The 16,049-nt window shown below is 44.7% G+C and overlaps 1 protein-coding gene across 3 annotated transcripts in view; it reads right to left on the bottom strand.

The window, feature by feature from the left end:
• Nucleotides 1-3,949: 3,949 nt before the first annotated feature.
• LOC136766817 (Kv channel-interacting protein 4) overlaps nt 3,950-16,049 on the bottom strand; it is a 237,829-nt gene continuing 225,729 nt past the window's right edge. For all 3 annotated transcript variants that reach the window (XM_066720641.1, XM_066720639.1, XM_066720640.1), the window contains 6 exons: nt 13,216-13,285; nt 12,127-12,197; nt 9,545-9,652; nt 8,366-8,470; nt 5,628-5,690; nt 3,950-4,330 (listed from right to left, as the gene is read on the bottom strand). In XM_066720641.1, the coding sequence (XP_066576738.1) occupies nt 4,283-4,330; nt 5,628-5,690; nt 8,366-8,470; nt 9,545-9,652; nt 12,127-12,197; nt 13,216-13,285 (465 nt within the window). In that variant the 3' untranslated portion in view covers nt 3,950-4,282. The remainder of the gene's footprint in view (nt 4,331-5,627; nt 5,691-8,365; nt 8,471-9,544; nt 9,653-12,126; nt 12,198-13,215; nt 13,286-16,049) is intronic.

Here is a 16,049-nt window from a genome sequence, read left to right as displayed (position 1 = left end):
CCTCAGATTTATACTCATTTTATTTCAATTTGGGCTGTTGTGCGGATTCAAGTAACAAAGTGCTGAGTTTGTGTTGATTCATCTTTATAATACAAGGAGTTATACAAGTGACAGTATGGGCAAAGAGACTGGAACACAATACACTAATAACATGAACATGTGAATAAGTCTGTGCATGTTAAACTAAACAAAGGCCTAGCGCTCACTGAAACATTCACCTGCCCGGGAATCATGAAGTATAAGGACAGAACCCTTTTCATTAAATCCGCTCAATTAAGCATCATGATTCTGTTCATCTTCAAGTTTTTTCAAGTAGCAATGAGTCTTTTCTCTCAGGCAGCTCTAGTGCCACCCGTTCAAAAGATCTAAGGCAAACCTGCCGATTTTACAGCTTGCGTTCCATCACAGTATCTGCCAATGAAATTAAACGGAAGGACTTTATAGAGGATATTTAAAGAGCTCTACCGGTGACATCCCAGTGGTTTTTGGGTGAAAATTGATGCGGCGAGAGTCAAAATGTCAATATTTTGTTTTTAAAGATGCCGTAAGATCAATAGAGAGAAGCACTTAGTGTGTAGTATTAACCGAATCATTTAATACAGTATTGAATAGGGAGGCGCTAAAACATTAAGACATCAAATATGAAGTACAACTAATAGACTACCTTTTACCACAGCCCTGAATTTCCCTGCAGTGTATGATAGTAGAAAAATGGTGCCCAGCGAGCAGAGTCCGTTAATGAACTGTAATGCTGTTAACGCAGCTGTTGATTGCTCGTTTAACACGATCTTGGGACAATATGTTAATTGCTTGTTTAACTCCACGATCACAGTGAAATATCTTTGTAGACTTTGACTCCCCTGGTAATTCTTCTCTTTTTCATATTGTTATTATTCTGAAGCCTCGATAAGGGGCCTGGGCCTTTCAGTGTTGCAGTGAGGTCACTGGGGGGTTCGAGTCTCGCTGTGGCCGGAACCCCCCAGATGCTTACATTGGTGTCAGCAGTGGGATTCCGAGTCTGCGTCAATTCAAAACTGTGATCCTACTCTGCTTCCTCAGCTGAGCTGCTCACAGGTCCGTCCGGGTGTGAACTCGGAGTGTGGAGCGGCTCGACTGACTGGAATACTCCGATCGCACGGCAGGGCGCTTTCAACATCAACACATGAGATGCCGAGATATGAACAACCGTGGAACAGGGAAACGGAGCTGAAATTACTCCATTAAAAGTAGCTTCTGCCAACCGAGAATGATATCCGGAAAAGCAGTGTGTGTGTCTCCTTCTGCTGCTACAAATAATGCTTCCACTAACATCTCTGTCACCCAACAGCAGCCACACACAACACAAGCCACGCAGGGTCAACCTGCACACAATCATGTCACCAGTGTCTGTATCCGTAAGGAGAACAGTCACCTTTCATTTTCATATTCTGCTTCCATTGTGTTTCTAAAAGTCAAGTAAATCTTCCAATTTAAGACAAACAAGAACAAACCAAAGCAGTGCTGTGCTTTTCAGAGCTCAATTAAAGCCCACAAACATCAAGTCCAACCAATCAGTGCAGACATGTAAACGGAGAAAAATTCAAAACACAAAATAAGAAAGTGCATTTGCATACTCACTCAAAGTAAATCCCCGCGGTCTCTGTAGGAAAATAAATAACTAACTATATATATATTGTTTTCCCAAGTTGACACGAGATTAGATATCGAATACATATGGAAACATGTTGTTTTAATTGGCAAACAAATGCTAATTTAGACTTCAAAGCTTGTAGAACCCTCTCAGACATTACAGACACACCCGCTCTCGGTCACATCTTTGAGGGAGGGAGTCTGAATCCTTGTGGTTTCACTAAACCCTGCACTGTGGTCGTGAGGTCCTGTTCATTCAGAGCTAGGATGGATTTAGAGGGGACAGGGGCGGTAAACCTTATTCCAAATAAACAAGCTCATGCATAAACCACCATTTCCCACGGGTCGTTAGATCTGTGCTGTACTTCCGAATGATCTCAGGATCTGTGTTAAAATATTATGCAGCAGAAGCAGCAAAACCGCATCGTCTCCGGGGTGAGAGAGCCTGCCCGGAGGCCGAGCCGGGGGAGAGAGTGACAGTGGAGGTGGCGCCGGGGGGAGGGGGACATTTGTCAAATCTGAGAGTCTGTTTCCAACACACAATGCCTTTAGATCAGCTCTTCTCCACTCTGCGTGCGATATGAAAAGTATTACAAGTTGAAAAGAGATTATAACCTTGGGGTAGGTCTTGAAAAGTTTGTTAAAGGATGATAGATGACGTCTGCTGTTGAAGGTGCGCACTCTGTGACATCACAAACGGGCAGCATCTGACATGAAACTAACAGTTCAATTTGATCAACCAGCTCTCTGGGATGTGAGGCTTGAAAAAGAAAAACAATATATTTGACTTATCATTGGTATCAGCAGTAACAGTAGGTTGGCGTAGATGGGCTCTCTCTTCCTTGGGTAGACATGGAAAGCAGTGAGAGGGGATCGATCTGGCATCTGCTGACGGTACAGAGAGCTATAAACCACACAAAAACACTCAAAAGAAACCCTCTCCACGTCCGGCCCATCATGGCCCGGCAGGCTTTTGTAGGAAACTAATTAATCAAAACGGACGAATCCTCAGTGACTCGAGACTGGGAAACCTTGCACATTTAGTCCAGTTTACTGTAGGAGAGGGGGAGTGAGTTAAGGATCTCTGTGGTGAGATGTTACACAGCGGACCGGGAGTCCAGTCCAGTCCACAGGCCACAGCGCCTTTGTGCAGATTAAACCTGAGCACCTGAAGGACCCAGGTGAACTTCTTCTCTTTCAACGAGCCTCGTAGGAAACGTAGAGGGGCCAGTCGGAGTTCAGCACGGCCCTCATACCGAAAACACAGCCTGCGCGTCGTGCAGAATCGATAAGGGCCCTCGACTGCTTTTGCCATTTGATGTTTGGTTCTTGGGAGCCAATTCATGTCAGAATCCCTGCCAGTGCTTTCCAGACAGAAACGCACCGTCTTGGGCGAGATCTGAAGGCTTTTCTGACAGGATGTAGTTTTCCTGTGTCCAGAGAGATCACTTCATCATGGCTGTAAACATTATCGAAACAGTTCAGCTGGCCGAAATAATTCCATTCATGCATCCATGCAGCTGCCGTTTAATTGCCGCAGTTAATTTCTTGCTAATTGCAGAGTGGTTATGACAGAGCGTCAAGTTTCAGCTCCCGTATAATTGCTGGATCGCCGCGGTTCGATTTCTGTCCAAACGGAGACATTAATAGCTGTTACCAGTGCAGGCGCACGACCGGAATCTCAACAGGGCCGCTTTCCTTGACCTGTGGCCCCGATTGAACAAAACAAGATTCTGATCTCAAGGAAAATATCTCGCTGAACTGGATCTGCTTTTTGTTTCATCTTCAATTATGGCCTTATCTGTCTGTGGTGGCTCAGTTTAAATGAATTGTAATGGGGAGGCAGCATAGTTGCCTTTCAGAGTGAATTACTGAGGGGGAGAAAGAGCTGAGGCTGTAATTATTTTCGTGCTTACAGTGAGTTTCTACTCTATAGCGAAGTCACTGCTGCATTGCTCCCCTGGCGTTGTTAGAAGCACAGAGGACAGGAGGAAACTGAAGCGTTGGTTGTTTGTCCTCTCGCGTGTGTCAACATACGCAATACAGTCTTCAGGGGTGTTTATACAAGTCATTTTGAGAGAGCCTGGTGCTTTGGGCGATGACGAATCCACTGCCACTGCTTTTGTTTTCACAGTTGGAGTTGTTTATCAAATGGAAGATCTCCCTCGAGTCGTACGAAGCTCCAGTTTCGGGGGTCAATGCCGAGACACGGACAAGTGTGGGACACAAAGCCCAAAACACTGGAGACGAGCAGCTGGTCTCTCACAGAGCTGCGGCTGATCAAATCGAGACCCAAATCACTGACGATGCCGTCCTCACATCCACTTTATGCCAGACTTTATTTATGCACATATCTTTCTAGGTCATCGTATATAATTCTTTTAAATAAATAAATACAGACATAAATAAATCCTAAAAAAGGGTCAAAGTTGGGATTAAGGGCCGATGCATCACTGCACGAAGAAGAATAAATAAATTAAAGGACAAATGAAAGCTTACAGCTGAAGAAGCTTATTTGCATAATATATATAGAGATATATATTTCGCAGCATATTGCTGCTCTTTTGAAGTACGTATGAAGTGTCAGTCCTGCGAAGAGACTGCAGACGAGTCCTGGGACGCCTCTGTGCCGGGACTCCTGGCGCCTCGGGTGCTAGATGACGTTTTCAAACAGCTGCATCGATCTCATGATGTTTTCATCCTGTGGGGGGGGAGAAAGACATGTCAGCAGCAGCAGGGATGAGCAGAAGAGCCCGACCCACGCCTGGGATCCATCGCCCACAGACCGGGACGGCAACACGTTGTCCGCAGTCTGGTAGCTTCACTAGCTTGGGTAAAACGCACCGATTTGCACAGCCTGCATCGGCAACATTGTATCCCTAGAGACAAATTATTGATACAATTAACGATTAAGAAGCAAAGACAATTTAATGATGTGCAATTAATTTGATACACCATTATTTATTCCATGTAACCACAAGGGACACATCATAGCTAATTCATATTATTATTGTTCATACTTCATTAAATATTTCTATATAAAGCAAAAGGAATATCATCTGTGTTTCAAGATCTGTAGTTTGAACAAATATATTCTTAAAACATTGTGTGTTATATATATATTAATACCCCCTTTATTGATTGATTGTCACAACACAGTTAATCTAGGAAAAGCCATCTTTACTTGAAGATGACCAGGACATTGCATGTTGTGGATGACGGTCGACCCAGTTCGATATTTCTTCCCCTGGTGGTTCTGCCTCGACACTCAGGGCTGATTCTGATTGGGTCATTTTCATGAGTATGTGTTAGGGGTAGTTTGGGTTTCATTCTGCCACCGCTGAGAGATAAACGTGTGATGAATGGAAAGCCGATGGCGGTGGCTTGAGGAAATCGCTTATAAGACTGGATAATTATTGATCCCCGGGGGGGCACTGACCCTGCTCATATTTCATACCGTCCTCCGTGACTGAGAGCATCATTGTGTCACAGCAGAAACTTCTGAGCGATCATCGTGGGAGATAAACTTCTTTGTGAAAACAACTAGGAGAAACAGTCCGTGCTTTGCAGTGCAACATATATTATAAATGTATACACACACGTTCACTGGTGCGTACTAGAATGTATTTTTCATTCTCGCCGAAGTGATGAATACATTCAGACCGCCTGTGACTCTCCTGGGGATCTTGCAACATATGGGGCATTTGCATATCCTCATGTATAAAACTCTAGTCACCTGCCTGCGCTGAAGTCTCACAGTTGTCCAAGTGAAGATAGAAAATCCCATCGTTGCACGAGCAGGAATGCTCCGCTGAGTCAACATGCACCCCTGCGCTTCACCCCCGACAGTGAGAGGTACAGTGTTGCAATTGTGCTAGTCATGAGCATATAGGCATGAAAGATGCCCAGGTCTGTTTAGGGGTAAAATACAACCTCCTCATGTGATCTGGGAGCGGTTACTGGTCTCGGGAGAGGTGGGGGGGGGTGCCGGCACTTACCTTTTGACAGCAGTCAATGAACTCATCGATGGTGACGACGCCATCTTTATTTTTGTCCATTTTCTAGTGGAAGGAAAAGTGCCATTAGAAACACTGTAAAACAATGACAATAATACTTAAACATTAGACTGTTTTTAAAAGGACGCAGAGATAATTCACAATAACAATATATATACAGTGGGGGAAAAAAGTATTTGATCCCCTGCTGATTTTGTACGTTTGCCCACTGACAAAGAAATGATCAGTCTATCATTTTAATGTTATTCTGTCTCTCACTGTTAAAATACACCTACCAACAAAAAAATCCAGAAAAACGCATTTCAGAAAAGTTATGAATTGATTTGCATGTTAATGAGGGAAATAAGTATTTGACCCCTTCGACTTAGTACTTGGTGGCAAAACCCTTGTTGGCAATCACAGAGGTCAGACGTTTCTTGTAGTTGGCCACCAGGTTTGCACACATCTCAGGAGGGATTTTGTCCCACTCCTCTTTGCAGATCCTCTCCAAGTCATTAAGGTTTCGAGGCTGACGTTTGGCAACTCGAACCTTCAGCTCCCTCCACAGATTTTCTATGGGATTAAGGTCTGGAGACTGGCTAGGCCACTCCAGGACCTTAATGTGCTTCTTCTTGAGCCACTCCTTTGTTGTCTTGGCTGTGTGTTTTGGGTCATTGTCATGCTGGAATACCCATCCACGACCCATTTTCAATGCCCTGGCTGAGGGAAGGAGGTTCTCACCCAAGATTTGACGGACGATGGACGGGGCCATGTACCCTTTGATGCGGCACAGTTGTCCTGTCCCCTTAGCAGAAAAACACCCCCAATGCATAATGTTTCCACCTCCGTGTTTGACGGTGGGGATGGTGTTCTTGGGGTCATTCCTCCTCCTCCAAACACGGCGAGTTGAGTTGATGCCAAAAGAGCTCAATTTTGGTCTCATCTGACCACAACACTTTCACCCAGTTCTCCTCTGAATCATTCAGATGTTCATTGGTAAACTTCAGACGGGCCTGTACATGTGCTTTCTTGAGCAGGGGGACCTTGCGGGCGCTGCAGGATTTCAGTCCTTCACGGCGTAGTGCGTTACCAATTGTTTTCTTGGCGACTATGGTCCCAGCTGCCTTGAGATCATTAACAAGATCCTCCCGTGTAGTTCTGGGCTGATTCCTCACCGTTCTCATGATCATTGAAACTCCACGAGGTGAGATCTTGCATGGAGCCCCAGACCGAGGGAGACTGACAGTTATTTTGTGTTTCTTCCATTTGCGAATAATCGCACCAACTGTTGTCACCTTCTCACAAGCTGCTTGGCGATGGTCTTGTAGCCCATTCCAGCCTTGTGTAGGTCTACAATCTTGTCCCTGACATCCTTGGTCAGCTCGTTGGTCTTGGCCATGGTGGAGAGTTTGGAATCTGATTGATTGATTGCTTCTGTGGACAGGTGTCTTTTATACAGGTAACGCGCTGAGATTAGGAGAGTCCCTTTAAGAGAGTGCTCCTAATCTCAGTTCGTTACCTGTATAAAAGACACCTGGGAGTCAGAAATCTTGCTGATTGATAGGGGATCAAATACTTATTTCCCTCATTAACATGCAAATCAATTCATAACTTTTTTGAAATGCGTTTTTCTGGATTTTTTTGTTGTTATTCTGTCTCTCACTGTTAAAATACACCTACCATTAAAATTATAGACTGATAATTTCTTTGTCAGTGGGCAAACGTACAAAATCAGCAGGGGATCAAATACTTTTTTCCCTCACTGTACACCGATCAGCCATAACATTATGACCACCTGCCTAATATTGTGTAGGTCCCAAAACAGCCCTGACCCATCGAGGCATGGACTCCACTAGACCTCTGAAGGTGTGCTGTGGTATCTGGCACCAAGATGTTAGCAGCAGATCCTTTAAGTCCTGTAAGTTGCGAGGTGGGGCCTCCATGGATCGGACTTGTTTGTCCAGCACATCCCACAGATGCTCGATTGGATTGAGATCTGGGGAATTTGGAGGCCAAGTCAACACCTTGAACTCGTGATTCATCAGACCAGGCCACCTTCTTCCATTGCTCCGTGGTCCAGTTCTGATGCTCACGTGCCCATTGTAGGCGCTTTCGGCAGTGGACAGGGGTCAGCATGGGCACCCTGACTGGTCTGCGGCTGCGCAGCCCCATACGCAACAAACTGCGATGCCCTGTGTGTTCTGACACCTTTCTATCAGAACCAGCATTCACTTTTTCAGCAATTTGAGCTACAGTAGCTCGTCTGTTGGATCGGACCACACGGGCCAGCCTTCGCTCCCCACGTGCATCAGTGAGTCTTGGCCGCCCATGACCCTGTCGCCAGTTCACCGCTTTTCCTTCCTTGGACCACTTTTGATAGGTACTGACCACTGCAGACCGGGAACACCCCACAAGAGCTGCAGTTTTGGAGATGCTCTGACCCAGTCGTCTAGCCATCACAATCTGGCCCTTGTCAAAGTCGCTCAGATCCTTACGCTGCCCATTTTTCCTGCTTCTAACACATCAACTTTGAGGACAAAATGTTCACTTGCTGCCTAATATATCCCACCCACTGACAGGTGCCATGATAACGAGATTATCAGTGTTACTCACTTCACCGGTCAGTGGTCATAATGTTATGGCTGATCAGTGTATATATATCTATATATCTATAGATATATAGATATATATAAAACGAACCCAAATTAGATATGATGAAGCAGAGTTTCATTCTGTCTTACCTGGAAGAATATCTCCACGTGCTGCCGTGGTGTCTCCTCTCGGAGGACCGGGTACGTGCATTTGCCCATCATGTCGTAAATAGCCTTCATAATGTCGAGCATCTCCTGCCAGAGATGCAACGGGTTAACGTTTATTCGATCAGGCTTTCGATCAGTAACTCGTCAATTTCTTTCACCCATTATACTAGACACACGGGTTATGAAAGATATCAAGAAGGCGGGAACATAAAAAGCAGAGACTAAAAAAAAGTTTTGCATCTTTAAAGGGTTTCATAGAAGCAGATTTTACGGTCATCTTTAGAAAGCCGTTGACTTCATTAGCACTACACTTAAAAGCCTCCAGCTTCTCCTCAGATGATAAAATTGCAGCCGACTCATGGGTCTGCGGTGGGAATCACTCTTGAAAGCGCTCAGACTCGAGGAGGAGAACGAGAGCGAATGAGCAGCTCCACGGGGAATGTCCCCCTCATCGCAGGAAATTAAACAGGTGAGAATTAATCATGTTGAAGACGACGTTCCTGCGAATAAGCCTCTCCTTTAGGATGGGCCTCAGGGGCTGCACACTTTCTGAGGCTCAGATGAAAGGATCTTCGCTGATACGGCTGCTAGGAGGGCTGGTTCAGAATCTCAATATGGCCACGTGAATCAACGGCACTCCTATATGACTTCATCCCTTATTGACGTCTTATTCCTGAGCAGGTAGAATCTAACACGGGGCACTAAGGCATTCAAGACAGAAAACAGGAGACACTTCTTCACACAGAGAGGCGTCACAATCTGAACAAACTCCCCAGCGATGTGGCTGAAGAGACAATTTGGGAACATTCACAAACAGACTGGATAGGATCCTTGATCACTTAGTTATTAATGGACACCAAACGAGCACGATGGGGCGAATGGCCTCCTCTCGATTGGACACTCTCTTAAGGAATAAGACACACGGGGCCAGGAGAGAGCACCCGTTACAGCAGAACGTGCTGGGACAGAGGGTCTGGCTTGGGACACCTTTGGGAGACATCTTTAGGGTACATCTGGGTGTAGGTAACCAAACCCTGACCCTCACCCCACCTCCCAGACTTCCCCTCACCCCAACTGTGCCCCATGGTGATGAGAGAGAGAGAGAGAGAATAGCCCTGCCATTGAAGGATCAGTTTCTCGGTGGCGGCAGGGTTTGCCCACCTCCTTGGTGATGTATCCATCTTTGTTGATGTCATACAAGTTGAAGGCCCAGTTGAGCTTCTCGTGCACCGACCCCCGGAGCAGGATGGACAGGCCCATGACAAAGTCCTGCAAAGAGGGGGAGAGACACCAGTCACAGGCAGCTTCACAGCACAGGACAGAGGCGAGTTACACAGGAACATGTGACTGAATGAATGAAGGCAAACTGGTTGGCTATAGCCTTAGGTAATGACATTTATTGACAGTTTATAACATCGGCATAGTTAGTAATTCGGCTTCTTAGTAATAGTGGGAAAATAGTGGGAAAATAGCGTTTTCCCACAGGAGATGGATTACTGTGAGCACACCTTCAATCCCGACATACTGAGGCACGTTGTAAACTGGATCGTCTCCAAACCATGTTACTGTCTCGCTTCAGGTGTCTCATGTGAGAACTTTCCAAGTTTCACAACACTATCCAACCTAACACACTGCGTCCTGAAGATGTGTGTACGTACGCCGGCAGCTCGGATTAAAACCCAGCCCAACAACAAACCATCACACTTCCTGCATGTGTTCAAAGTATTATGTCAAAAACAAAAAGCAGTTAAGGTATTTATTTAATAAAATTGAGTAATTTACAAATTTGATTATTTAAAACTGGAGATTTGATCATTCGTTTTAGTCATAAGGCTTCAATAAATGAAGGGAATTCGCTAAACTGGGATTAAAGTGCAACTATTATATTCTTTCTGACTGGTACAATGAGTATTAAATGTTCTCACTCTACCATATAACTGAACATCCAACAGTGCACACAGTTTTCAAGCCTCTTGCCCTTTGCCAGTGTCGGACACAGAGGATATCTCAGCTCACAGCAATACTGTGTCTATTTCAGGCCGAGACCAAATCTAAACACTGACCAAAGTTGGCAAATTGACTGTGAATCACAGATCCCGTTTGCATTTATAGAGAGTGGCTTCCGACAATAAATTAAACTGTGACAGGTGTAGGTCTGTGATTTGCGATTTACTGGGTCGTTAATGTTTCCATTTGGTCTAAGCTTATGGGTTTGGAGGGAAAGTTCAGGTTCTTCACCTCAAAACACCAAACCAAAAACCTTGAAAGGGAATGGTCAGCCGCTCACTGCTGTGTGCTACTCTTCACTCGTCTGCATTTGTAAACCAGACACAACATCCACCGGGAGACAGAACTGACGTCACTGATTGATTACGGTTTCCTTCACTTCACGGAGCAACACGGTGCCAGGTTGGCAAACTCCTGCAGACCCAGAGAAGTGATGTCATTGAACCCAACACGTTCTGCACGGATCCAAACACGTCTCTCTTATAAAAACATCTATTGCTCTTGAGAAATGGAAAAAACTGCTCTCCACAGAACAGGCTGTGTTGTGTCGTGCTGCACAAAGCAATAACGGTATTTATTTTGAGTTACGCCTCCAGCAGTGGAAAGCTCTCCCCGGCCGGGTGGAGCCCCTGTCAGGCGTGCGCCCGGTGTTTAAATAAGAGCCCGACTCTGTAACGCATCTTCTTGTGACCTACACATTTCCATACAAACGATCCTTAAAACCTCACTGGTTTGTTCTCGTATGAATAATTTACACCGGAGTCGGTTTTACAAGCAATTATTGACCGTAAATGAGATTCCGTAGCGTTCCTGTTGCCCGCTTATCAATTGTTAATTCGAAATTAGGTTTCCATTAGATTTTCAAAAAATAAAAACCTTTGAAGGTGCAGCAGCACAGATCTCCTCGCTGCGTTCGTTCCCGCGCGTTTCACTTCTTGTTCCTCGACGGATTTCAGCAGAGCGTTCAAAAGGATGGTTCTTTTATCTCTTTTCCTGTGAAGTGTTTATTTAAAAATCTCTCTGAAAGATGTGATACAGCCGAAGATGTGATGGGTCCATATCATAAAACCTTTTATTTATTTTTTTACAAACACTACAGGACTAATATTGGATACATGAAGGACAATAGAATGCAAGCTTGTATGAAACAAAAGAAAATGGTAATAAATCCTAGAGAAACACAACAAATCCTGTTTCAGACTCTGGCATTTCCAACAGATATACTTTAAATATACAAATATACTGTAAAGCAGGGTAGCTTCGGGAAGAAGGAGAAGGAGAATTGCAGTTATAGTATTTAACTTTTTTTTTTCGATATAAACAAACAGTAAAGAAACAGTTTCTGTCAGTGCAGGGGAGAGAGAGAGAGGAAATTACAATTGAACACAGTTTACTGTTCATCTCTGTTATCTGATCATGCTTCTGAAGCCCAGCCCCATTCGAGTTAGCGAACACAGAATCGCTATCAAAAGATCAAGACATTAATCTTCTCCCGGTGCAAAGCTTTTTGTGGAGTAAAAACCTAATGGTGTCTGGGAGTGAACAGAACAGATACTGGAGATGTGAGGAGAGGATTAACAGCAGCGTTTTCCTCCCAGCGCCACCAGTGAGAGTTTTAACAGCGTCCTCATAAACTCTGGTTGCGCCGGGATGGATGAACGAACCGGACCAGAAACGTCGGGGGAAAAGTGAGCGACTGAAGCAGTAAGGAAGGGCTGCGATTGAACCTGGCTTACCTGGAAACTCACTGAGCCGTTGTGATCGGTGTCGAACGCGTTGAAGAGAAAGTGTGCATATGTTGTTGCATCTGAAACAGCAAAGACACGGTTTGTTTAGATTTATTCACGACTGACATCTCTCTCCATTAAACACAACGAAACACACCACTCATTAATGCCATTAGGAGGTCTAACAGTCTTAACATCTGTGAGAACTAGCTATGCCACAGAAAATCATAAAACACAAATAATTCAACGTGATTATATAAATAAATGAGAAAAAAATAGATTTTGATCAAATATTTTACCCCATAAAATGGAAAATACATTAATTCAATTGAGAATTCTACGCACGTCTAAACATCATGTAGTTTATTGACCAACATGACAATAAAACACCCCTGACCTGAATGTGAGAGAGGAACAACACTGCTAATAAACCTGACACTAAAAACAGTCTGCACTTCTTCACTCGCCTTTTTTTATTAAAACAGTTTGCCGAGTTATTAAAAAGAAGCCAACGCAGGGAGGTGGGCTCATCGTGGTGCGACGGCTTTATTAAGATGCGTCACACGGATGACACAGACAAATCGCCCGTGTCCGGGGCTCGTACCGGAACATGACGCACAATGATTCACCGGGTTCTGCTACAGAAGGATTTGAGGACACGTTTCAGGAAGAACAGAAGTGGAAAAAATTCCTAGGGGGACACAGTGGAGAGACACTATTGGAAAAAGTGGTTTCTGGGACTTGGTCTGAGACGACTGGAATTTCCAAGTCCCTTAATAGCGTATGAAGAGCGTGAAGTCACAGGGTTAATTCTACACGGTCTCTCCTGGGCGCGTGGGTCCATGTTTACGTGCGGGAACATATTCTGTGTGGTGTGAAGAGTGACTGTTTGTGAGATACGAGGAGATCTGAAACTCTTGACATCCCATGGTCCATTTCTACATCAAAGACAGGACATGACACCGATGGCTGAAGCAACCAGACACAGAATGAGGCTTAGACTTAACTAGGTACATGCTGCTACACTTTTCGGTGGCCCATGAATAAAAATGAGGAAAAGGAACCATAAAGGAAAGAAGCATCAGCAGCAACACATACCTCCCTGAGGAAAGAACTGCGAGTAAATCTCTTTAAAGTTTTCTTCATTGACCACACCACTAGGACATTCCTGCAAAAGAGGAAGGAAGGAATTTCAATTAAAGCAGGTCCTGGATACTTCCCCCCCGATCTCCCACACGGCAATCTGATGAGAGATGACCCTCCACACACTCACTATACCTGCTGTGTGTGTGCGCGCGTGTGTGTGTGTGTGTGAGATATACCAACTAACACAGTGGGAGACGTGTCTGGAAGAAGAATACTTCTCTCTCCTCTCAAGATTGTGTTTCTCGACTGCTTGCAGCTACAAGGATTATAAATCCATAATAAGACTTCACCAGCCTTCCGATATTATTATTTTTAAATAAGCGTAATTGTCTGACAAGCTTAACGAGCTCTCAGGGGTGGCATATCCTAAATAATTATGCCAGCTATTAAACTGGAAGTGGTCTCATGTAAGTCATCTAAAATTAGTCGTGAGGGATGGAGGAAAAGATACACAAATCGAGGCTTTGCCACAGAAAAAGACAAAGAAATTGTACATCATATTTGTTGTTTTGATAGGAGAGAAAAAGCAGGAAATAAACAGTAAACAAATGAAACACAACATAATTTAGTCAATTAAGTTGGCCTTAAGGAGGAGGCCCCAACATAAATCTAGTTGAGCTCAACACAACCAAAGCGGATACTATTCTGTATAGAAGACAGACATTTCAAGTTTCTTACCCAACCCTTTTGCAAGCGCTGCATGCCAGTAAGTAAATAAATCTATATTCTTTCTCACGTACAGGGCTCTTTCCGTCCCTGTGCACACATCGAGCGATGACATTTCCACTCACTTCTGCCCGATAACCGCACACCTCCAGGTATTAAAGGTAGGCCATTATTACTTCTGAGGGAGAGCCGAGCTGACAGGACTCAGTCGGAGATAAAATAACTATTGTTTCCATTTCTAGAGTGATGGGGGGGCAGACTGAACAAAAGGCACGTCTCTGTCACGGTATATTACAGATCAGCCAGAGAGCCGAGGGAATTGTGGATTTGCTCTGGGTCAATATCTGGGAGGCCAGTGCTTTGCCTGGTGGAGTTGACTGATGACTTTGTGATGGTGAAATATAAACATAAGGTTTTCTTTTTGTTCGTTTTTTCTCCTCATACACCCCAGAGGGTCCTGGAGGCAGTGGTGGACATCTGAAGTGGACATCTAGAAAATGCCAGTTCCTCTGTCTCTTCAAGTCATTGGGAGTAAGTTCATCAACGCTCAGATGCAGATGTCTTTGGGAACGACTGCTCATGGGGGGTAAGGAGCTGCATAAGAGGATCCTCACCGTCCTGACCTTTCTCTGCAAGCCGGTCACATCTGGATGACCACAGATGACCAAGCTGTCGGAGATGCTAGAGGAGATGGCGCGCTGCTGGCCCAGCTCCAGACAGGCTGTGATTATGAGTCTAGTGCCAGCGAGTCAATTGCATCAGAAAGCAAACATTAGTCCCTGGAAGCTGGAAGTCTTGGCAATAAAACGATCGCTGCAATTCCCCGAAGCCAAGTGTTTTAACAGTGTCATGTTATCAGCTGTGTGTGTAAGGGTGTTTCCTCACAGGAGAGAGACAGCCTGCCTCATTCGCCCTCGCACCGATACTTTCCTCCACTTTGCGTAGCTCTAAAGGACAATCATCATCAATACTCCAGTTATATTTAGCCTGTGGTCAACAGCAAGGAGTCGCTGTAAACTTTAAAAAACGCTGACCACACGGTTTCAAGAGGAAGGATCTGTGTGGTTGTTTTCTTAAAGCTGAAGGAGGTGATTGTTTAAATGGGAGCCTATAAAGGGGATATTCTAGTGGTGGTCCCATGTTTCATGGTTCCTGACTGTAGTGGTATCCCTCGAATTGGATAAGAGTTTTTTGCAAAAAAACCATTCACCCACTTTTCCCAGTACCATAATTGCACCAAGAGACTGCTTTGGACTGCAGCTTCTCTTGGAGATCTGGAAGGCTGTCCACTTTGAAAACAGTCTAAGTGGTCTGACTCACATGTCAAAGGGATGGAGAACTGAGACCATTCTTTGTCAGACTCGCTCTAATCATCCAGAAAGAGACTTCACAGGGGTAATGATCCACAATGGGCCAAAACACATGCACCCCTCACTAAACATGCTGCTGAGCTCACAGGTCTGATGTGTTCAGACACAGAGAATGCACTGGAGACAATAAAGCTTGTAATGTACTGCACTGCTCACGTCTCTGTGGCTACAGAACAGAACAGAACCTTTGTCCTGATCGCAGTGTTGCAGAATTTAAACTAATAATGTGTTGATGCCTTTCAAAATAATGTTGCTTGTACTACTACTAATGATGACAATAACCATAATAATCCACGTTCCATCAAACCAGAGGAGCTTTTCCAGATCAGCAGGGACACACGCACCCGGGGACACAAATGGAAATTGGGCTTCAAGGCATTCAAGATAGAAAACAGGAGACACTTCTTCACACAGAGAGGCGTCACAATCTGAACAAACTCCCCAGCGATGTGGCTGAAGAGACAATTTGGGAACATTCAAAAACAGACTGGATAGGATCCTTGATCACTTAGTTATTAATGGACACCAAACGAGCACGATGGGGCGAATGGGCTCCTCTAGATTGGACACTTTCTCATGCTCTAAACCTAGCTGTCACTGCCGGTAGTTTTATTCCAGTGGCTGTATTTTACCAGGAGGTCGTAGCTGCCTGGGCTCTGGGAATCACCTCCAATGCTGTTGAATTTCAAATCACCAACATAACATAATGTCTTAGAACATCGTCTCCAGTCTGCGAATACAGCAGGGAAG

The sequence above is a fragment of the Amia ocellicauda genome, chromosome 13, assembly GCF_036373705.1.
Source record: "Amia ocellicauda isolate fAmiCal2 chromosome 13, fAmiCal2.hap1, whole genome shotgun sequence".
Lineage (NCBI taxonomy): Eukaryota > Metazoa > Chordata > Actinopteri > Amiiformes > Amiidae > Amia > Amia ocellicauda.
The sequence above is the reverse complement of the archived record's forward strand: the minus strand, read 5'-3'. Positions and strand labels throughout refer to the sequence as shown.